The following is a 24,349-nucleotide window of genomic DNA, read 5'->3' on the forward strand; positions in this document are numbered from 1 at the left end:
TATTAAAGAAGACACCACTAATTCATTTTTATGGAGTTGATTAAGGTAAGAAGGTATCATACATAAACCAGAAACATATGTAATCTATAGCCAAGAAATGAAACTAATGTACCATTTAGTTTCCCAGTTTTTTTACCGAAGTTGGCCTGGGAAAGGAAACTTAATCACAACATTTTTACCATTAGGTAGTTTCAAAACTAAGAAATGCTGCTTTGAAGGGGGGCAGCAGCCAAAATTGTGGATTCTGCAGTGCTTCGCTGGTATAATGAGGGGAAGGAGCATGATCAGTCTTGTCTCATTAGCTATGCATAATATGGATGGGTAATCAAGCCATTTCTACATAGGTCCACCTGTAGTCTACTAAACAGTTTGCTCCTGAGTCCATTTTGTAGTAGTTCCTGAGCTCATTGAGAGTTTCATCCTGCATAACAAACTTTATACTCATTGAACAGCAACTCCTCTTTTTCCCCTCTTCTCAGCCCCTGGCAACCACCATACAACTTTCTGCTTCAATGATTTTGACTACTTTAGATATTAGAATCATGTGGCAGTATTTGTCCTTCTGTGACTGGCTTATTTCACTTATCATAATATCCTCAAGGTTCATCCATGTTGTAGCATATAATAGAATTTTCTTCTTTTAAAAAGCTGAATAGTATTCATTGTATTTAGATAGTATATTTTCATTAGCTATGCATCTGTTGTTTCCACCTCTTAGCTATTGTCAGTAATGCTTCCATGAACATATAGGAGTACAAATATTTCTTTGAGATCCTGTTTTCAATTCTTTTGGACAAATAACCAGAAGTAGGGTGGCTGGATCATAATAGTTCTATTTTTAATTTTGGGGGGAACCTTTATACTGTCTTCAGTAGCAGCAGCTGCACTATTTTATATTCTCAGCAGTACACAAGGATTCCAGTTTCTCGATACCTTCGCCAATACTTATAATTTTCTGTTTTTTTGATAGTGGCCATCTTAACAGATGTAAGATGATGTGTCACTGTGGTTTTGATTTCTATTTCCCTGATGATTAATGATGTTGAACACCTTTTCATATACTATTGCCCATTTGTGTGTCTTTGGAGATCTCTCTATTCAAGTGCTTGGCCCATTTTTTAATCTGGTTATTTTGTTTTTTCACTATTAAATTGTAGGAGTTTTTTATATATGTTGATTATTAATCCCTTTTCATTGACTTAGAGCAGCCTGTGGGAGGCTTAGCTTCAGTGCAAATGGAATTTCTGAACATAGCACCTGAGGTCTTCTTGTAGATTGTGCTCATAGCAGCAGGAGATTTGAATGGCGAGTTTCCATGGCCATTACATCTGCTGGATCAGGATCTGCATTTTTTCAAAATCTCCAGGAGATTTATGTGCACATTAAACTTTGAGAAGCACTGCCCTAAAATAATAATTTGACACTTTTAGGATCATACACAAAGCCAATAAAATTGTTAATAATCATCGTAGGATCTCCTTAAAACCTCAGCTTCCTTGGGATGGTAGTTTTTACAGTTCATTTGAACAAAGTTGCTATTCAATTTGAGAACTAACACAGATAATTTGTTATTTATTTGAAGTGAATTTGGATCAAAAGCAGAATTTCCAAGATGCTTTGCCTCTTTGCTGAAAGGAGATATGATTTACTTCCTTTTGCCATTTAGGCTTCAAGGTCCCTATACCGAAGGATTATATATTTGTACATCTATTATCTTTTTACCATGGGGTAAGATGTAAATATCATACTTGTGGTGACAGCTGGAAATAAACAATCTGTTAGAAAAATCTTACTGAGTTATATCAGCCAGCCCAGTTTTTTGTATTTTGGGCACTCTTGCCCAGTATTAGTAAATAATTTAATGAACAAATATAAACACTTTGATTGAGCACACTTTAATATGAATAGAGTATATGTGAGTGATGCATTAGAGGGTCCTCTCCTACAGGACACCTTCCCTCTTCAGCTCAGTTAGGTGACTCTCCCCTCCCACTTCTCCCATCAACACTATACATTCTCTATCTCTTTATCTTTTTAATTTATTTATACCTTAAAACAAATTGTGAGCACTTTAACTTTGATGGTCAGAACCATGTCATGCAACATTGAACAGGAAAAGACCAGCACCCATTAGATACTCAGTTGATTTTTATTGAGTGAATGAATGCTGCCCTCTTATATCACTTTCCTAATTCTTAAGCCGTGGTCAGCACTGTACTGGTGATTGATTCAATTAATTAATAAATTAAGAATGCCTTAAAAATTACATAAAAATAACAAATAAACTTGAATAGGAGAACTGATATTAATCTAATTTCAAAGACTGTGGAATAGCTATCTTCCTTCCTTCTTCCTCCCGCCCTCACTCCCTCTTTCCCTCCTTCCTTCTCTCCTTCTCTCCTTCTCTCCCTCTCTCCCTCTCTCTCTCTTTCTCTCCTTCTACCTCCATCCTCCACTCGCTCCCCAGAATGCCAAAGGCCTTACCCTAGTTTCTTTACTCTTGTTTTCTGGTTACTAACAGCCTGTGTAAGTGACAGGTCCAAAATTCTACTCTGGCGACTAAAGGAGGCTCTTGACACAACTGGCTGCAGATTCAGGCCCTAAAATCAGAGACATGGACCTTACACACTTCAACTCTGAAGGTACTGTAGGTGATGTTAGAAAAAGGAATAGTACAGACAGGAAAATGTTTGCCCCATAAGTCTAATAAATGAGCATTCATCTCTTTGTTCACAGAAGCCTGACTTGTGATACATAATTGTGTAATAAGCAAAAGATGAATATAAATCAACATAGAAAATTGCCATTTGGGCCACCCAGCACATGCTGTGTCAACCCAATGTGAGAGCCATCTTCTCTGTATGTGACAAATAATCAGAAACAGGAAAGAGTTTGCAGGTGTGACAGGAAGCAGCTTAAAAGACAGGCCTGGCGTCATCTGTAGCTTCAGTATATACCGTTCACTTCACTTAGTGTGATGACTCTCACCAGAGGTCACAATTGGGCCTTAGAACCTTACCCAGCGTGTTGCAGCCTTTCCCCTTGCAAATACCCCGGGAATTGCTGCCATTGGCCAGTGTCCAAGAAGGCGGCTTGAACAGCTGCCCTGACGAATGGGTTTCCCCCATTCAACCAAGCAAATGGGGAGTTTGAGCTGCTTTGCAATATTCCCTGCCTCTGGGTTGCAAAAGATGTTTAAAATGATAATAAAGTATCCTACTCTCTGGCACTATGTATTTTTTTTTTTGGGAGATATGTAAATATCTTTAGGATCCTTTTAATGCAGGAGGTGAGAAGAAATCATCCATCTGAAGAGTTGGTTTCAGCTTTTTTTTTTTTTTTTTTTTTTTGTCTTTCCCAGACAGTAAGGATTGTATCCTAGAGCCGCTTTCCCTGCCAGAAAGTCCAGGTGGCACCACCACTTTAGAAGGTTCTCCATCTGTGCCTTGTATTTTCTGTGAAGAACATTTTCCTGTGGCTGAACAAGACAAACTTCTGAAGCACATGATTATTGAGCATAAGTTTGTCATAGCTGATGTCAAGTTGGTTGCTGATTTCCAAAGGTAAGCTTTATTTTTCTCTGTGAAAGAATTAAATTTATTTATTAGTAGAGGACTAGCATAACCTATATGTAAAATTCCTTTACAAATATGAAAATTCATATTCTTTTTGAGGTTTCTCCTTAGACTTTTTAAAAAAAATCTTTGTATTTTTTTTCTTTAGTGTATAAGTTGTATTTGAGAATTTCACATACTAATTCCTTTACTACAAATTCTCAAAACAGACCCACTTTCCAAAGAGTAGATATTATTCCCTTTGCAATATCCATGAGATTGTTGATGTCTATCAGATTAATGTTCTTTTCATGTTTTAGGCCATAGGCAATTCTCTAACTGAGTGAGTCCTTCTAGAAAGCCTGGAATAGACTTGGTAGCAGGCCACCCAAAAGGCAATGTTTGGGAACAGGGACCCTTGGAGCCTTTCAAGCCAAAAGGATATTTCCCAAACAAATCTCAATTTAAGTACTGTGATGAAGTTGAAAACCAGAAAAAAGTTGCATCATTCAAAAAGCCAAAGGAGTATAAGAATAGACGCTATTGAGGTCACTGAGGTACTGAGAGAAAGAGGACAAGGAAGATGAAAAAGCAGATAGAGATGGGTACTTAAGGAGCTATCAACACTGGGCAAGTATGAAATGTTCTTTCTATATGGGATGTAACCTACACAGCCAGGACCCAAAGTGAACTAGACTCTAACTTAGGAGCATGTGACTTGGAATGATCCATACCAGTAGGCTAGTAATATAGGCAATTATTCCTTTTTTCCCAATTTTTAATTTGTAGAAGTAGTGGTCCAAGAAAAATGCCTTCCCTTAAGCAGCTGTAGTGAAGTAATTATGTTCATGTCATGATTATTTGAGACTTGGAGGCATTTTCCATAGAAGGCAGCATCTTGTTGGTTACTGGCCTGTATAGTTACTGAAAGTATACAATTCGATGTATCTGGTGCCCAGACATTGTAATATCCCCGCATCTAACCTCTGTACCTCCCTGACCACATAAATCATTCCTAGCAAGCAACTTCTTTCTTATGATGGGTCTTGCAAAGCCACAAGCTACATTACTAAGAGTTGACTGTGAAACCAGACAGGCCTAGGGTTGAATGCAGGCTTCAAGACTTCCTAACCTTGTGACTTCCAGAAAGCTATCTTACTGTTCTAAACATCTATTTCCTCATCAAAAAAATAGGGTAATGCCAGCCCTCATAAGATTGTCGAATATTATATAAAACAGGGTATGTATAGTACCTGCTAGTGCCTGAGACGTAATGTGTACGTGATAAATGGTAGCCAAAATTTTATTTATATTTTTATTACCAAAGATATATTTGAAATCTTAGTTTCTTCAACTGTAGCTTGAATTTTCAGTAGACATTTATGCTGGCCTAAAAACCTAATTATCATTTGTAAAATTTAACTTTTGAGAGAATTTTATTCAGGGTTCTAAATAATCTAAACTTCTAGAAAGAAAATTTGTTTTTAATTTGGAATAGCCAGCATACCCACGGGGGTAGTATTAGCTATTCCCTAGCCCTGATACCTGCCCTCCCAACTGCCTAGCACCTGTACTGAATATCCACTGTGTGCCTTCTGTACATGGCCCCTATATCCACTCAGTATTGCTAATTTGGGGTAGATTTTGGTGTTGCTTGATCTGGGAGCAGACATAAGACATAGTGGGGGGGGAGAGTTATAGGAATGACATACATTAGCAACTAGTAAAATAAACTAATTCCTTGTATGCTTTCAGAGGAGGCATTCTGTGCTTTATTCTTATTCTCTATTCTTTATTTTCATTTAAATGTGTGTATGTTCATTCTTGGAATATTCTGGGAACTTTCTTATATATGAAACCTAGTTACATGTGGTCAGATCTTTTACTCTCTTTTGAGAGTAAAATTGATTGATAGTGTTAAGATTTTTCTTTCTCCCCCTAAAATCTTTGAGAAATTTCTGAATCAGAGTTATATTCTCCTTTGTGTTTATGTATGATAGTTAAGTACTTACATTTGTACTAGTCAGTCTTTCTGTTTTTATCATTGACATTAATCTCATCCATATGTGAGCAGGAAAATCAAATTATTTACTAGGTCTCAGGGCTTAGGAATCAATAATTAAATGTTGGGATCAATCATGCTCTAAATGCAGATAGGCAATAACATGGATGCTTTAATTAAAAAGGAAAAGATACATACTTGATGGAAGTGCTTTCTAAAGTATGTATACCTGTGTAAAATATACACAAGTGTACATTTACAAATGTAAAATACATATGTTGGCATGTATTTTAAATTTGGAAACCTATTGTCAGCTGTCGTCCAAGTATTGAGTGTTTGTGATCAGAGTTAAGTTGAACTCTTCTCAGCATTATGTGACTTGTTCCTAACTTCAGAAAGGAAGTTATTAGGGATGGGGAGGAGGGAACAGTGAGAGTTTCAATGGCATAAGTGGATTCACTGAGAACTTCTTAGAGAGAAATTGTTGGTTCTGAGTACAGTAAGTGATATGGATGATAAATAAATAAGAGATGGACTTACTTTGTAGTTTCCAAGAAGCTGTGAGTTTTCATATTAAATATATTTGATTTTTTTTAATTGAAACAAAATAACAGTAAAACTTCCTGGGGCAGAGGAAGTAAAAACAATAAAAATCTTTCCTTTGAGCCCATTTAACATAGTTTTTAATACTGAGCTATGCCTTTCTGCACTACCCAGAGAGGGGTCCACACTGCGTTGTTCTGGATTCCTGTCATAACTTAAAGGGAAATTTTCACAGTGTCCAGAGCCCTTGAAGTCCTGCCAATGAAAGAGGAGGATGTCCTTAAATTACTTGCAGCAGGAACCCACTAGGTAGCACCAAGCTTGACTTCCAAATGGAACAGTACATCTACAAAAGGAAAAGTGATGGCATCTACATCATAAATCTGAAGAGGACCTGGGAAAAGCTTTTGCTGGCAACTTGTGCCATTGTTGCCATTGAAAACCCTGCTGATATCAGTGTCCTATCCTCCAGGAATACTGGCCAGCAAGCTGTGCTAAAGTTTGTTGCAGCCACTGGAGCCACTCCTACTGCTGGTTGCTTCACTCCCAGAACCTTCACTAACCAGATCCAGGCAGCCTTCTGGGAGCCACATCTTTTAGTGGTTACTGATCCTAGGGCCAACCACCAGACTCTCATAGAGGCATCTGATGTTATCCTGCCTACCATTGCTCTGTGTAACACAGATTCTCCTCTGCATTCTGTGGACATTGCCAATCCATGCAACAACAACGGAGCTCACTCAGTGGGTTGGATGTAGTGGATGCTGACCTGGGAAGTTCTGTGTATGTATGGCACCATCTCCCGTGAGCATCCATCCATGGGAGGTCATGCTTGATCTCTACTTCTGCAGAGATCCTGCAGAGATCCTGAAGAGATTGAAAAGGAAGAGCAGGGTGCTGCTGAAGAGGCTATGACCAAGGAGGAATTTCAGGGTGAATGGACTGCTCCAGCTCCTGAGTTCACTGCTACTCAACATGAGGTTGCAGACTAGTCTGAAGGCGTGCAGGTGCCCTCTGTGCCTGTTCAACAGTTCCCCGCTGAAGGCTAGAACACTCAGCCTGCCACAGAAGACTGGTGTGCAGCTCCCACTGCTCACGTCACTGAATGGGTAGGAACAACCACTGAGTGGCCTTAAACTATTCTTTCATAGGTTCTTAAGCAAGATGGAAGTAAGGTTGACAGAAAATAAACATCAGTTTCTTTACAAAAAAAAAAAAAAAACTTTAGCTATTTGCTAGCTGTATTCAGTAGATAAAATTGGTCCAGAAAATAAATGTTAACTCCTAATTCTTGCCCCTTTCTATATTAAATTCCACTCATTCCGTGCCACTTAATTAACAACCATATCTCAAACCCTTATGCCTATGTCAGTAAGCACACCAGTTACAGTATGGGGCTGAGCAGGCAAGCTATTGCTACAAGTATTTTTTCTGAGAGAATTCTGTGAGACTTGATTTGAAGCTCCTTTGGAAGAAAAAAATATTTACTAATGACCTAGTAATTACTTTTATGGCTTTTTAATAAAGTATGAAATGCTTTGAAAACTGTCATCCAAATAGAGTTCATACCACATGTTATTTCTTGGCGGCCTTTATATATTGAGTAGCTGCAATTGTAGGTTTGAATAAACTAGAGAAGTAGGAAAAAATGCAGAAAAGAAGTACTAAATGATCCCTTCACTTCGAAAAAATATGTTCTAGTGGGTGGGGAAAAATGCTACAAGAAGGATGTATTAAAGATCTGCTATCTTTAAGCTGTCTCTCAATTGAATACAATTTATCTGAATGCCTTTATCAACCACAAGAAAATGTATTAATATATATTGATATCTCTTAATTCTAATTATAAACTAAAGAAAGCACTTGTGTGTGTTTAATAACTAGGATGTTTCTTAACTCAAATGTAGACTTAGGTCAAATGTTATGTTCCAGCTGAAGTCTGTTCATATAGTCAACCACTGTAAGATATGCATAATTTTATATTTTTAAGTTGTATGATGGTTTATGGTTATATTTTGCTTTGGTAACAGATGATTTTTTTCTTTTATGTTGTTGTCACACAACCTTTGATCAGGAAGAACACTCAAATGACAACTTTGTTCCTACTGGACCAATTTATTATCTGCTTTATCCCCCTTCCCTTAGAAGCCACCTAACACCATCTCAGAGATGTTTTCAGAGATGGTATTTGAAAAACATCATTTCCAAAATGCATGACTGCTTGTTAATAGAGCAATAAAATAACTTTTAACCTATGCAAAGACTACCAGACTATGAACTTACAGCAGTGTCTTCTCTTTCTCTATTTCATGAGAAGCTCTTCCTATTTGAGGTGGGTAACTGGGGTTCTGTTAGACAGAATGTCTGTCCCTATGATTTTAAGTCAGTTGATGTTAGTATTTGCTTCCCTTGTGCCTGTCACCTTTCTGATACAAAATAAGTATGTGATGTGATTCTTCAAAGATCAAGGAGACAGAACTCAAAAAATGGAAGGCCTTGGAGACTAAGACCCGTTGACTATTGGAATCATGTGATTGTTACCTCTAGTGGAACTTCTTTGCACCTCTTGCTTGCCTAGTTAAGGAGTTCCAAATCAACAACCCTAAACAGATGATACCAACTTTCAGTCCTTAAGTAGGAAGTTAGGAGCAGTTCAGACTGAGGGTTACTGTTAGATAGTATGCTTTTAAGAAGGGAAAGATTCCCTTCAGACTTCATTTCTGTAGTTCTGTTTCTGCCTTGTCAAAAGGCATTCTATGTGACCTCCTTGGTCTCTGAGGGAAAAAAACGCTTCAAGCATTCATTACAACTATAATTCTAGGGGCCTTTTTCCTGTCCCTGCCTTCCCTTTTCTGCATTTCTTGTACAGATTGGTCCCACGTGACACTAGAGACACTGTTGTAGAAGACTGAGTTTGGCTTTGAAGCCAGAGAGTTCAGATACCAATTCTAATATTCTAATTGTGTGACCTTGTGGCAAGTAAGGGCTCATTAAGTGGTAGCTGTTAATAGTTGTCATTATTATCATTCTACTCTTCCACCATGTTAGCCACCTGTAGGTACTCTCTGACATTATTAATATAGTTGTTTTGACTTTCTCATTAAATGTTTGATGAAATGTTATTTTAGTTACTGTGTTAGGGACCATTATTTCTCTGGGATCGATATAAATGCTTTACTACTTTAGTCTTATCTAAATATGTTACTTTTTCATAGTAATAACTATCATTTATTAAATACCAAGGATTTTGGACACTGTTCTGTATGTATGTGCATTGTCCTATTTAATGATCAATAATTCATTTTACAAATGAGTAAACTGAGTTTCAGAAAGGTTAAATAACTTTAAATTCAAGTTCATATCTTTGGATGCAAAGTCCCCGCTCCTCTATTCACTATTGTCTTGGGTGATAGAGTCTTTTAATACATCAACTATGATGGTTTGACCACTGTCTTAATTTAACAAGCAAAACTGCCTCTAGCATAAGATATGCGTGGATAAGAGAGGGACAGTATTGACTCTTGATTAAAAATTAAGTCATTGATAATTCAAAGGGCAGTCTTGTTACTAGGATCCAAGCTCTTACTTGGTCATCTACTTCACATAATTTCACACAGATACTCTTCTAAGTCTGTGAACATTTTCCAAAGGTAAGCAGCCTGTGTATTCAAGGAGTTATCACTGCCTTCAAGGAGTTATCACTGCCTTTTAATGGACTGCAGACTCAAAATGGAACTAATGCTATAGAGGGCTAACTACTATTCTCAGTTTTGTTTAGAGGATATCACCAAGGTAGGCACTTTGGGACTGACAAACTCCTCCTTGGTGTATTCCCTACAGAGAATTTGGCCCTCTTGTCTTTTAAAGTCAGTAGTCCTCAATCTAAACTGCTCCTAACTTCCCATCTAAGGACTGAAAGTTGACATCAGCTATTTGGGGTTGTTGATTTGCTTAACTGGATAAGCAAGAGATGCAAAGAAGTTCCACTTCAGAAGTAACAATCATCTGATTCCAATAATTAATGAGTCTCAGTCTCCAAGGCCTTCCACATTTGGGTACCATCTCCTTGATCTTTGAAGAGAAGAATCACATCATATACTTATTTTGTATCAGAGTTTCAAGGTGATGAGCACAAGAGAAGCAATTGCTAAATCAGTTGAATTAAAATCATGGGGGTGATTCTGTCTAGCAGAACCTCAGTTGCCCTCCTCAAATATTAATAGTTATCTGATTCTGCCATATATGAGTTTGATTAGTCATGAAAACAGATGTTTGTATATTTCTATTTAGAAGAACAATCTGCCTCTATTCTTGACATCTCTAATAAAGGTTTTATGTTTTTTCATCCCTGTCACCCCTTTGTAATAGAAGATGTGCTGATGGGAGAACAAGAAAAGGACTGGAAATGTCATTTTTTATTTTCTTAAACCTTCTCTTTCCCCCTTTTTCTTCTCTCCCCAGGAGAGAAAAAAGCAACAAGTAGAGAATGGAGAAGTGGACAATTAGAGTAGCTGTGTAGGATACTGAGGAGTGCAAGGTGCTGAAACTGGCCCAGGATGGCCAAGGAAATAATGTTTCAGCCTTTTGTAGGTACTTTTTCTCTTTTTGTCTGCTGTGATGGATCCAGTATGCACTTGCCTTCTGCTTCTAAGACTTCTAATATGAAAACCTGTATGTTAGCTATAGAGTAATAGTGCATATTTACATATTTGTGGTTAGAGGCTGGATAGGAGCTTAAGATTGTCATTTTCAGATCTCTTAGGATAAAATCAAGCACTGTTTTATAAGGAAAGGGTTCTTCTTTTACTTACCCACCAAGGTTGACAATATGGTTATACATGAGAAGAAAGAGCTAAAATATGTGGGTTTTTTTTTATACATTATTTACTGACTTCTTTTCCTTACTACTCTATATTCACTCAGTATTGTCATCCCTTTATTTTTATATTTTATGTTAGCTTCTGTCATGGTTCTCTCTTTCTCTCAGACCTCTCCCAGCACAGATTATTTTTTCTAATACAAGAATGTTCTTTCTATAGAGCACCATGGGATTGGGGAATTAATGTTAAGGAAAAAGGAGGTAAAAATAAAAAGAAAACAAAGTATTAAGAGTTGAGGGCTACTTAGAGAGCTTTACAGGAATCTTCAAATGTTCTTCTACCATATTTAAAACATTTACTGTGGTCCTGCTATGTCCAAAACACTGTCAGGTGCTATATCAAGCCATTTAAAATGTCTAAATTCCTATTCTTTCCATACACGTCATCTATTTCAAGTCCCGTATTTTTCACAGGGCTTTGTGATTTTTTTAGTGTAAGTTACTTATTTTATCCATCAGTTGTGTAGCCTGATAAATTGTCAGCTATAGAGTCAAACTTTCCATTTCCTTTCTCCTCATGAAGAACACATTCTTTTCTTGGTACCATTTAATAAACGAGATTGCAATGGCCAATATAAAGCTTGTTAGATAAATAGAAAGGTGAACAGCTCGTTGAATTCTGTTATCTTACTCCCTCTTTCATCAGATATGCAGGTCAGGGTGTTATGCTTTTTTAAAAAATTTAGCCAGTGTGCTGCTTCTAACTCTGCTCATTAGATACAGGAATTATATGTTCAACTATTTTTCCAAAGTCTGAATTTGCCTCGTTTCAGACAGAGTGTGGACACATGAAATTTTTCTACCTTGCTGTATAGATATTGAATTTAAACTGATTTTTCATTGCATTATTCTTCTGACCTCTGTTCTTTTGGTGTGTAAGATAATCACTACTATCTCTTTATTGGAGAATGTGTCATAGCCTTTTTAATCATTGTTGCATTTAAAAGACACATAAACTTAGATGTTATTTCAGAAAACTTCATTATCAGATAAAAATATTTGCTTTAACTTTTCTAAATATCTTTATTGAACTTGGAGATGGTAAAGTTTAATCATTTTCATGCCTTTACATGGTAATTTCTTTTATTAAATATTTATTTCATATTTCTGCAATGCTCTACTGCCTTTATAGTCACAAATTTTCTAGCAGTTTTCAGTTAACATTAGATTTGTTGCTTTGGAATAGTTGAATGTTCTTATAAAATTCTGTCATTTGAAAGAAAGTTGTGTCTTCTCACCATCCTCTTTTCTTTCTTTCTTTTTTTTTTTTTCTTTATTGTTCTAAGGTACATTTTATGTTGGAAGAAAAGGTTCACTGAACAACCCATCACAGATTTTTGTAGTGTGATAAGAATCAATTCCACAGCTCCATTTGGTAAGTGTACATCTTGGCTACTATCTTTTCCTTACAATCCAGAAATTCACAGGAATAATCTTACTGTCTTAAATCTTGCTTCTCACTTTCATGATAGATAAAATTAAATTGCTGTGTTTATTTTGTCTAACTTGAATAAAGCTAAAACTATTCTATACCAGAAGGGACCCTAATAGATACACACACACACACACACTTTTAAAGGAAAAAATCTTTAAAAATGATAAGCATGTTTTTTCTCATTTATTTTTCTAATCTCTCAACAGAAGAACAAGAAAATTATTTTTTGTTATGTGATGTTTTACCAGAAGACAGAATTCTTAGAGAAGAGCTTCAGAAACAGAGACTGGTAAGAATTGTTTTCAAGGGCAAACGGGGTGTTGGAAATACATACAAAAATCGTTTTTGTTATGGCTTTTTTTTTGTTTTTTTTATACTTATAGAAACTTTCAAACATGCACCAAAGAGTAGACAATACATGAAAATCTTAAAACAGAAAAAAGTATACCCTTGGCTGAAAAGTTAGCATTTCATGTTAAAAATGCAGAGATAATTTTTGGCTTTGTTTTGCTTCCTGGATTATCTCTAAAATAACAACAGAGCTTACACATTTTAGTATAATTTTAGCTGCCTGACACATGCTAGGGTTCAGTAGTCGTGGAAAAATGCCCTCAGCTAAAATTGAGTTGAATTGATTAACCTTTTTTTCTCCTCTTCTCTGGAATGTGCTATGCTCTAGCATTTCTTTTATTCTCCTTTATGAATTAAGCATATGGTTTGATCAACATAGTAGTCTTTCTCATTTTTAGCCTTAATAAGCAGGCTAATTTGAAAACCTCAGCATCTTTAGTCTTTAAAAAAAGATAACAGCACATACAAATATGAAAATTTTCATTGTCATTAATCAGAAATTAATTTTAAGTTAATATTGTTTAAAAGTATACAGTTTCTCATTATTTGTGATATTACTTGAGATTGACTTTTTCTTCCTTTAATGGTTTCTTATAAGTTTTCTTTGTATCTTTGGATTTGGCTAGATATATCATGAGAGAGATGATTTAAATATTTGTGCTACATCCTCAAGAGATCTAGGAGGAAACTAAATTCTATGTACCATCATCATATAATTTAAGAAAAACCCCTGAAGCATATTTGATTTTGTAGACATCCCAAATGGTTATTTCTCCCAGTAAGGGAAGATGATAATGCTGGATGTTGATTTATATGTTAAAAAAATTATGCTCTTTCTGTATAACAATTCCAGTGAAGAAACAGGACTTCCTGTTTCTCTTCTCTCCATATAGCAGTGTCTTTTGAAATCTGCAAAACAAGGGTGAATTTTGTGTCATATGTTATGAATTTTGTTTGCTTATATTTCATAATTTTTTATTTCCATGAGTTTTCTTATCTTTCTCAGAGTGGCCTCAATCAAGAATAATCAAGGTGTCATGATCCTAGTAGCCCTAAGGACTTCTTTATAAGAACTCAAACCCTATTACTTCAGCCATTGCTATTCCTCAGCATGCAAAATCTTTACTGTATGTCTGCAGTTAGGCTCAGGTCCCTAAAACAATCTACATCTATAAAATTTAGATGACCTTTTTTATTTTGCAGTCTGACAAAGTGACAGATTAAATGAAAGTGAGATTGTGGAGGCTTAAAGAAACAAAACAGGAATGAAAATACAATTAATCCATGCATGCTCATTGAATTCCTGCTTAACTAGATGATTATACAAAGAAGTAAAAGCAAAGCTCATATCATAGAAGAGTGTACAGTTCAGTTAGAAAAGAAAGACAATTATGTATTCTTATCTCAGTAATTTAGAGATAATCATAGAATGTCTTGTAGGGCTTATGAAGATTAAGTGAGATAATGCACATAATACACTTAGAATAGTACCTGGCAAATAGAAAGCACTCAATAAATATTAGTTGATAAAAATAACATTGTGTCTTAACAATGAGAAGGATTTGGGTAGTTAGATAGTTGTCAAGAAGGGAAGAAAAATGCATATGAATCTAAACAGTCAAGATGTATTCAGGAAAGTTGAGTAAGTGTACTTCTGACTAAGGTAGAAAATTTGTTTATGGGGAAAAGTATGAGATAGATTTGAAGAGGCAAGGCAGAGCTAAATTGTGGAAATCATCAGTGCCAGGAACTTGAGTTTGTGGTGATAAAAACCCATTAATGTGTCTTTAATGTGTCTTTGTTGCCCATCCAAGTGACATGAAGACAAGATAGTAAATGCAGCTATGTGAAAATCCATTTAAAGCTGCCAAATCCTGGGGAAGAACAGACCAACTTGGAGATGTGGAAAGAAGCTAACAAAATTACTGACTCCCAGACATATGTCATGCCTTGCAGTAGGCCCTTGTTTCATAGCATCCTTTGATGTAGCTATTAAAGGCCATTCTGTTGATGAGGAAACTGTGGCATAAAAAGATTGATTTGCCCAAGACCACATAGTGAATGAGAAGCAGAGCTGAGATTTCAAACCAAATGTGCCTGATATATGCCTTTTTAAGCCATGCCATGCCATGCCAGTCTAGTGATAAATAAATAATTTTATTTGGCCTGCCATGGGCTTTGTACTATTATTCTAGGCTCTGGGAATCATTCTGTCCTGGATGTTTATAGTCTGACAGGTCTGTGTAGGGAGGGGATTCAGGCTTGGATTAAAGTTTAGGGAAAGCAGAGGTGGTTTACAAGAGCCAGCTGTTGGGAATTATGGCTAGAGGATGAAGAAAAAGCAAAAAAAGATTTACCAAGCAGCAGGAAGACAGGTTGAATTTGCCATCAGCCAGTTTATCACAATTTATGCTGTGTAGTATGGAAGCATGAGGTTGATATGGGTGATTCTTCTTTGGGGTTGGCAATAATTATAGGCTCTACCTTTTTTTATGTAGAAAGAGCTCTAGAAATCAGTAACAGGCATTTCCAGAAAGATGTCTAAATCGTCAAATGAAGCAAAAGTAAATACACTTTTTTTCTTGGGTCAAGTTAAGAAGATGTGAAAAAAATAATACTGAATGGCAGCAAGAATATTAAGAGACAAGTGCTTTTTCAGCCGCTTTTAAGAATGTAAACTGGAATACCATTTCTGAAAGATGCTTTGTCATTATGTGTTGGAACTCTTGAGGATGTTTATGCCCTTGGCCCATACTCTCCCTCTAAGAACTCATCCTCAAAGAATCATACACTCAGAGGGCTAGGAAGTCACTCGCTCTACCACAGCTTGCTTATTTTTTTCTATTAATTATATTTTATCAAACAATGCTTCTTTATAAATCAGAATTTCAGTCTAGCTTCTGGAATATGTAATTTAAACCAATCAAACTTTATGGTAATTGGCTTATAATCTAGTCTATTTTTGAGTGAGTTCAGCTCAGTAGGATCTCAACTCAAGTATTACACTAGAGTATTACTCTCACACTAGAGTATTAGTGTGGCATTTGCTCACGTGATCTGCATTAATGATGACTTGCTTCATTCCTTAATATTTATTCTCTCATGTGGAACTCTAAGTATGGCATTTAGTTTAAGTACTTTTATATGGTTTGCTCTTAGTTCAAAATGACTTTGTAACTTGAGGGCAGGAGCTATATCTTATATTAAAACATCCTTTTATAGCCCTCACTATACTCCTAAATTCATGTTCCTATTTTCCCCCAAACTTCATTTAAAGAAAAAAAATTTTCCACTTTCTTCACAACCTCACTGGTTTCTTGACATTTGTGAGATTGTGTGTGTTCTCAGTTTTCTTTTTGAAGAGCTTAATTCCTGTATGACACTTATATGAATTTTTTCATCCATATTCTGAAAAGAAGTACAGAATTAGGAAAGGTTCTTGAGGTTTTGAATAGCTTGTATACCTTCTTCCTTTTAGCCTCCTTCTTTAAAAATTTTCCCTTGACCTTTGTTCATTTTTCTCTTACTTTTCATCAGTCTACCTTAATCATTTCCGGTGGTTCTTTTCCCTCTTTTCTCTTAAATATGTATATGTATGTTTCCCAAGATCTTGTCCCCCATCCAGGGCATGCACTTCCATAACTACCACTACTGTGCTGATGGCTTAAATTCTGGTGCTGCTGCAGGGAAGGCTGTCAGAGTAAATATTCATTCATTGAGTTCATTCACAGCTTTCATCCTGGCTCACTTATGAACTCCAAATCTAAATTTCCTCATATTAAACTTTTCCATGTGGATTTCCAATAAGCATCTTAAGTTTAATATGCCTAAAAACTGAACTTATTTTTTCTTCTACCAAAACTTGCTATGATATTTGCCTATTCTCCTTATATCATGTAATGATACCACCATTCTCCTGGTCACTCAATTTGAAAATTTCTAAATTCATCTTAAATCCATTCCTTTTTCTTACTCTCATACCTAAGTCATTTGTCAAGTTCTGTCAGTTCCACTAGTCCCACATCCATACTCTTCTTTGCAATCCTAGTATAGACTCACCTCAGTCAATTGACATTGCCTCTAGAATTTTATATTAAAAAATAAATAGCATATCATGCTTTATTCTCCAAAAACCTGCTGTGTTCTTTATCATCTTCATATTCTTAAGCTTTTCTAGGCTCAAACCATATTTCCAGTGATTTTCCCCCTCTTTCTTTCAATTGCCTAGAGCCCAATTCAGTCATTTATTCAACATACATTTATCTTGCACCAGACATCATTCTAAATGTTATTGTTATAGCGGTGAATGAGGCAGGCAATCGTCCCCACCCTTGTGGAGTTTACACTGTAGTGTAAACATCACATGTACTCAGTTATGTTAGGTACTTTCGGGACTCTACTTCATCAACCAGGAATGCCAACCCCCACCTATATAAATATATATCCCTTAAGGCATTGCTCAAATGCCACAGTTTCCCAAAATGTTTCCCAGATGCCAACTGTCAAAATCAATAACCTCTTCTATTAACATTAACATACTATTTTATTTGGCTTTTCAATTATAGTTAGTTTTTTTAAAAGTCTGTCTTCCTTCCTGGATTAGATGCCTCTTAAGCGTTAGAACTGCTGTATTCACTTTTGTATCTTCTCTGAACCTTGCTCATAAATATTAATATTAATATTAGTATTCATATTAATATTAGTATTAATATTATTAATATTAACTTAAGTTTAATCCTGAAGTATTGGCTTGGTATTTCTATACAGCCATATAGTCAGATTTCTCTGATGTAAAAAAAGATATAAAATAGCTGAGGTATATATCTTTAATCACTGTATTACACTTTGCACTTCAGCTTAAAAAATACTCATGTGAGTATTTCTCCTACAGGAGCAAGATGTAACTTAACTAAATTGGGGAAAGGGGAAATATGTAACCGTATGGAAGGTATTTTTTAATCACTATTATAAATGTCAGCTTGAGACATCATTCATGACAACTATAAATATTTTATGAAAATTTTAACCTATATAGCAATTTGATCCTCTGGAGAGAAACAGTATTTTCTGTTTTTAATGATACTTCATATATCTCACCTCCCCCCACAATAAAGCAACAACAAAATGAAATTACATATCTCCCACTGAGGTTATTTTTCTTCCTTGTGCCACTTTCGAGACTTTTAGTAAAGGATCAAATAATTATATATCAATCACCTCAAAGTAAAAAAGTCAACTTACACTTATGCCTTTCCTGCATAATTCGTATCTTTTGTATTACACATTCTATTGCTACATCTAAAGTAACTATTTTCCAAATATAAGATTATCTTTCCCATTGAATGTAATATTGTTATTAACAGTGCAACAAAGGTCAAGTTAGCGAGAATGACCGTTGAGTGATTTTCATCTTCAGATTGGTTAATGTTTTCATTTGGGAAACAAATGTAATCATAGTCTGAAACAATACTAACCTGAATCCTAAGGTTTACCACTTTGAGCATCTTCAACAAGAAATTAAAATTTACATGACGTTTTTTAATATACACTGGATATAAGGAAGAAATCAGGAAGAAAATATTATTACCACTCTTTAGATGGAAAAACAAGGTCAAAGATATTAGGAAACATGCACACAACCATGGTTATATACTGTATTAAATAGGACGGGAAGCAACTCAAACTCCTGTTTTCCAACCCCAAGCATTCTCTTTCTGATTGTACCAGGATCCTTTATCAAGTTTGATTTTCCTTCCTAAGCAAATGTGACTTTTTCTAAATTGACATTTGTTAAAATTAATAAAAATGGATGAACAGTATCTAAATACACATGTAAATAAATAATATTCTGTTTTCATTGTTAAGAATATTTTTAAGAAAATCTGATTTCTTATTATCTTAGGTCAGTAGTTGATGGGAATTTCTTATTCCCTTGGGTCTAAGCTGCTTATATATATTTTTTAAACTTAAGGTAGTGTGTTTCCAGAGTTTCCTTAATCTTTAGAGAAACATAGGACTATACTTGACCTTGAGTTTACAGAAAATATGTCCTAAGGCAGATAATACTGTGCTGAACCATGCCATGCTGACAGCCTTCTTTCTTTTTTAGTCAAAAAATGGGTATTTTGCAATCTCCCATACCCAACCTACTGAATTTTCTAAAGTCCTTCTCTTCTTGCCTAAGCTAAATTCCCTTATATCTTTAATTTAACACAAATAGGAATTTGGCTTTTCTAGTTTCTCCTGTGTTTAACTCTTTTTTTTTTTTTTTTTTTTTTAATTCTGTACTTCTACCATTTTTCTCCTTGTCCATGTAAAGGGTTAAATTCATGTCATTTTTTTTTCTCTCCTGGTTCATTTTTTTTAGATGTTCTGTTCTGTCTCTTCCATACTCTTCAAAAACTATCTCAGTGAAACTCAGAGTAGCAGAAAAATACTCTTTCTATCCTGTGTAGCAAGCAGATGGTTGTTGCCTTTATCATTGCAGTTTCAGAAATGGTGGGAGGTACTGATGTCTCTCAAGAAGGTGAGATATTAGTCAGATCAAATCTCATGGATTTGGGGGAGGGTATCATCATCCTGTTAAGAAATTTCTCTCTGACTTTTTTGTTTTACTTCTTTTTCAGTCATTGACATGGGTGGTCTTTCCTCATTTATTTATTAAGACCCTTAATATTATCACAAAGTTAATTTCCATAACCTCTCATAAAATGCTGAGAAAAGTGGATTTTACTGATTTTTTTAAAGACACCATGAGGTACCGTTGATAATCTTTGCTTTAGCACAGTTATTCCTGTCTTCTACATGCAGAAGTGTATTTTTGTTTAAGTATTTTGTATGAGTACATTGCTAGCATAAATTCAAATCCTCAAGTAATCAGATTCTGGCAAAAAGAACAGTCTTTCCCAGTGCTATCCAGCACTTTTTGACACTTAACAGAGAATTCTTTAGTTGGAGGGGAGTAGCTTTTTACCTGACTCCTGGTCAGAGGACTTCTAAAATATTTAAGTAAGTTGCAGACAGATTCCATTTTGAAAGTGATCAAAGCTGTACATCAATATCTGTATATAAAATTTATTCATGTCTTCATTTTACTTTGTTAACCAAACTTGTCCCTTGATCCTTAAATTAGTAGAAATTTGCTGAGCTTTTTATACTTTAATTTCGTTATATCAAATGTTACATCAGATAGAATAAAGGGTGTGATAGATGGTAGTTTTTGGAGAAGGTGATATCTGAGGTGAGTCTCTAGAATGGTGCAAAGAAAGCTTTGAAAATGCTTTTGGAAGACAAAGATATTTAGAGTAATTCAAATGGTTGACTGAAATGATTTAGGAAAAATTGCCTTTTGTAGAGGATTAACTTTAGGTATCAGTTACAATGTTTTGGAAAGTAGACACTCAAAAGTTATATTGATTGGTTAATTTATTGGAAACTCCTTTCTCAGTGGGTAGGAAGATTTAAACCTATTCTGAATTCAAGGTTATGACCAAAAAGAAGTCATAGATTGCAGTGCCCAGTAAACTCTTAGTTAACCTTTATGAAAGTTTTGCTGAATATATGGCATTTGTTTTAGCCCATTGGAGTATCCAAGTCAACTGTTTTCACCAAAAAACAAACAAAAGGCTTTCTCTCCTATGTTATTTTAAATTCATTCACTCATTTTTGTGGTGGGGGGGTTGGAAAACGGGGAATGGATAGCAAAGAAACATCTTTGGTCCTTCTTTTTATCACCAGTGATAGATGATGTGTACCACTCTCCGTGCCTTCATGTCAGTTCCTCAAAGGAATGCCAGTCCAGTGTCTCCGGTGCTTGTATTAACAAGCTCCAAATGTTCACACTCTTAAAGAGAAAAAGCTCACCAGCATTCCAGATGTATTAGGGCCTTTGCCATTTGGCACTCATTCTGGGTTCTGATATTGTAAATAAGTCACTTCAAAAGAAAGCTAGTACTTTGTGATTCATTTGTATCAACAGGACAGACCTTTTTCTGCATCTGAATAATGAAAATTTTAATTTTTATTACTTTCCTTATAAGTTCCAATTTTGTTGACCATCCACTATTTCATTTTCTACCCTAAATTTTTACTGATGGTTGAAAACTTAAGAAAATCCTAAATCCTAATGTTTCAGAACTGATTACTCCTGAAGAACTTTCCTCCTCTGAGATTCCTGAATGCTCATGTTTTTATCCCTTATCTTGGGAAGCTCTTTTATAATCTCAGCACTTAAGCAAAAAGTAAATGCACTCTGGATTCTTACTAGTCCCTAGACATACAAGGGGAGCACAGTAACCAAGGGGTGGTGCTATAAGTCCCATCTGCCTCCTTTTCCAGCCATCTGTCCATTAGGTTGTAGCCACACCTACCCCATCTTATAAAGGAACAGACTTCATTTTCATACCTTTCAAGTATCTTAAATATTTAATTTAATTTTATATTTAAATATTTTAACACCAACTACATGCCTATAACTTTTTTGAATGTTTTAAGAAAAGTACGTTGCAGAACTTGCTTGACAACCTACAAGTTAGGCCCTCTCGAGCCTGTCTTTACATCAGCCTTTATATTATGCACCACAACACTAGCGCACACTCAGGTACCTTCTGGAGGAAGAACTCAGGCATAATGTTATATTAGTTCTCAGCATTCCTGCCCCCTACCCCAGCAGTAGCTGACCTCACCTTTTTATCAGTGCAGGATTTGAGTCCTTCCCCTCAGCACCTTATACCTTTTGCTTTGTATGCTAAAGAATGGTCCCAAGAAACAAGCTGGGTTTTGTGCCTGTTCACCATCAAAGGGCTCTTGTTGGTATCTCTTTGCCCTAGCCCCAGTCTTTCTTCTAAGAACTTGGAAGAAACTTGTGGAAGAGTTAGATTCTTTGTGTCTAGGACTCCCAGGGATTTAGCCTTTAAGAATTCTTTTAAATTTCAGTTATTTTCTTCCTACTTTTGCCTTTTCCTCCCATGCTCTGCCAAAGGTGAAAGAAATAGTTCATGTGTCCCTGTCTCTCCTCAGAGAGCCTTAACACCTTTTGGAATTCAGCTTTTCTGGTTGCCTTGTGACTTCAGCTCCTTAGACTCAAAATAAGTTACGATTTTTTTTTTTTTTTTTGGATTATTCAGCTTTTCCTCATTGTAAAGATGTTCTCCTGTGCCTATCTTTATCCTAAGCAGAAATGGAATTTGTCCTCCCCCTGCTTTATTTTAATTAGTATCTTAGTGATTAAGTGCTACTTTTGGTTAAGGTAGATGCCTTTCCTCCTTCTTTCATGGACTTCAAAAAGATACACATACATACATACATATGTATTTGTCTACTAAATTAAGTGTAGCTTAAACAGACAATTGATCCTTTCAACTAGTTGTCATAAATAAATTCTAAAACCTGTTATTATTGTTTGGTATTCATTCTTCATCTTTTAAGTGACTCACCAATGACAATTGTATCAATAAATTGCTACATTTAGTTATGTTCATAGACATTTTGCCAAAAATTTGTCTTTGGAGTACATGCCAGCAAATTATGTCAGTCATTGCCAGGTGTTCTTTGGACTATTTTCTGACACCCTCTCACCCAATCGGGGCCAGGCACCTGGTAACACCTTACTTAAAATTTAATCCATGTTAAAAACTGTATCCCTATGTCTTCAGAGATAAGGGTGTTTGTTTCCTCTGGGTATAGAGAGGGCACCTCTTGAATGAAGGTTTTATGATCTGCTTCAGAGGACAAGGCCAGGGGGGACATAAGAGTGAATTTCCTATTTCTGCTGTTTTGGCCAAAGTGCCATATTTGCGGGTAGCATGTCCTGGACCCCATCGAGAACTATGCAGTTTTTATAGGAGAGTATCAACCCTGAGTGTCTCCTGTCTTCTGAGTCCCATGACTCTATATCCATGTGAGAGCTTAGACATGGAAGAAGGGCAAATTTAAGGTTAAAACCAACCAATACTTTAAAAAACTGTGTTCAGGGAAGATTGTTTGAGGAAGATCACAATTTTTCTAAATAATCTTAAACTGTCAGCCTCCAGTCAGTAGAGAACAAACGTCTGTACTGCATCATGACAACCCTTACCCACCCTCTGTACGGTTTCCACTGAGTTGGAAGATGTGCTTTGGGATGAGAGCTTGTTCTGAGGATCTATATGAGAAACATCCCTATGTTGTTTGGTTTATCTAAGTATAGTGTCCATTATATCACATAGCGTACTTATGTACCCACAGTGACTCTGACACCAACTATCCAGAGTTAGGCCAAACTTCACGGTTTATAGGCATAGTCCTCCACAAGACTGTCCTCCCTTCAAACACCAGCCACAAGCTGGGGGTTCCCCAGGCTACCTTTACTTCTGACCATCTGTTTACAAATTCAGAGGTTCCCACTACTCCCTCAGGTTCAGTAATTTGCTGTAATGACTCAGAACTCAGGAAAGCACTATACTTATAATTACAATGTTATCATACCAATAGGATACAAATCACCTACATGATGAGCACGATGTGCACTATCTAGGGAATGGACACAATTGAAGCTCAGACTTGGGGGGATGGGGAGGTATGGGCAATATATATAGCCTGAACTTTTGTACCCCCATAATGAGCTGAAAAACAAAAAAATAAAAAATAAAATAAATTTTTCAAAAAAAAAAAAAAATCAGAACAAGTCAAACAGAGAGACACATAGGGTGAGATCTGGGAGATTCCCAAATGCAAGACTTCCATCGTCCCTAGGATGCATTGCCTTCCTGGCACTCAGTGTGTAAACAATACCCAGAGTAATGCCAACCAGGAAAGTTTACTGGAGCTTTAGTGTGTAGAGTTTTACTGAGGCTTCACTGAATAGGGATGATTGATTAAATCATTGGTCACATGGTTAAACTCGATCTCTGGCTCCCCTCGTTTCCCAGGAGGTCAGGCCGATATGTGGCTCACTAATCACAAGGTTGGTCTTTATGGCATAGGCACTTCCCATCCTGAGTCATCTCATTAGTGTAAACTATCAGGTGTGGTCTAAGGGCCCACCATAAATAGCATAGACACTCCAATCTCTCAGGAAATTCCGAGGATTTATAAGTTAGTTACCTCCCAGGAACAGATAACAAAGGTCAGCCAAATTCTCCACATCGAACCCTTATGTGATCTGTTATCCTTTTCTACCAAAGCTGAGAGCCAAATTTGGGGCCCACCTTCAGGTGTGAATTTGTGTGTGTGTGTGTGTGTGTGTGTGTGTGTGTGTATGTGTACATATGTGTTCTTTTATTTTTTATTTTCGATTTATGTGCCTATCCTATTTTTTTTCTTTCTTTTACTCCATTTCTATGCTACATTGTTTTATAGCAGCCTGAAACACTTACTAGAACAAGGCGGAGGTAAATAAAGTAATCTCAAATACCTCAGAGATAACCCATAGCTCTGGAAATAGAGACGAGGAGAAATAAGAGATTCTGCTGCTTTCCTATGGAGCCTTTGGGCCACTGCTGTAACTGCAGTGGAGAGATTTGTTGTCTTCTGTACTGGCAGAATGCCACTGGGCTCCCAGTCTGAGAATTCCTAGCAGGTTCTGCTGTGCTGCTGCCTTTGGGCTA

At 36.1% G+C, this 24,349-nt stretch overlaps 1 protein-coding gene and 1 pseudogene across 1 annotated transcript in view; both read left to right on the top strand.

The window, feature by feature from the left end:
- ZNF277 (zinc finger protein 277) overlaps positions 1-24,349 on the top strand; it is a 93,832-nt gene that overhangs the window by 45,371 nt on the left and 24,112 nt on the right. Inside the window, exons 2-4 of the mRNA XM_069461861.1 lie at positions 3,362-3,563; positions 12,265-12,353; positions 12,620-12,702. Of these exons, the coding sequence (XP_069317962.1) occupies positions 3,362-3,563; positions 12,265-12,353; positions 12,620-12,702 (374 nt within the window). The remainder of the gene's footprint in view (positions 1-3,361; positions 3,564-12,264; positions 12,354-12,619; positions 12,703-24,349) is intronic.
- LOC138377477 (small ribosomal subunit protein uS2-like) lies at positions 4,156-7,235 on the top strand (annotated as a pseudogene).

This window comes from Eulemur rufifrons, chromosome 29 (genome assembly GCF_041146395.1).
Source record: "Eulemur rufifrons isolate Redbay chromosome 29, OSU_ERuf_1, whole genome shotgun sequence".
In the NCBI taxonomy this organism is placed as follows: Eukaryota; Metazoa; Chordata; class Mammalia; order Primates; family Lemuridae; genus Eulemur; species Eulemur rufifrons.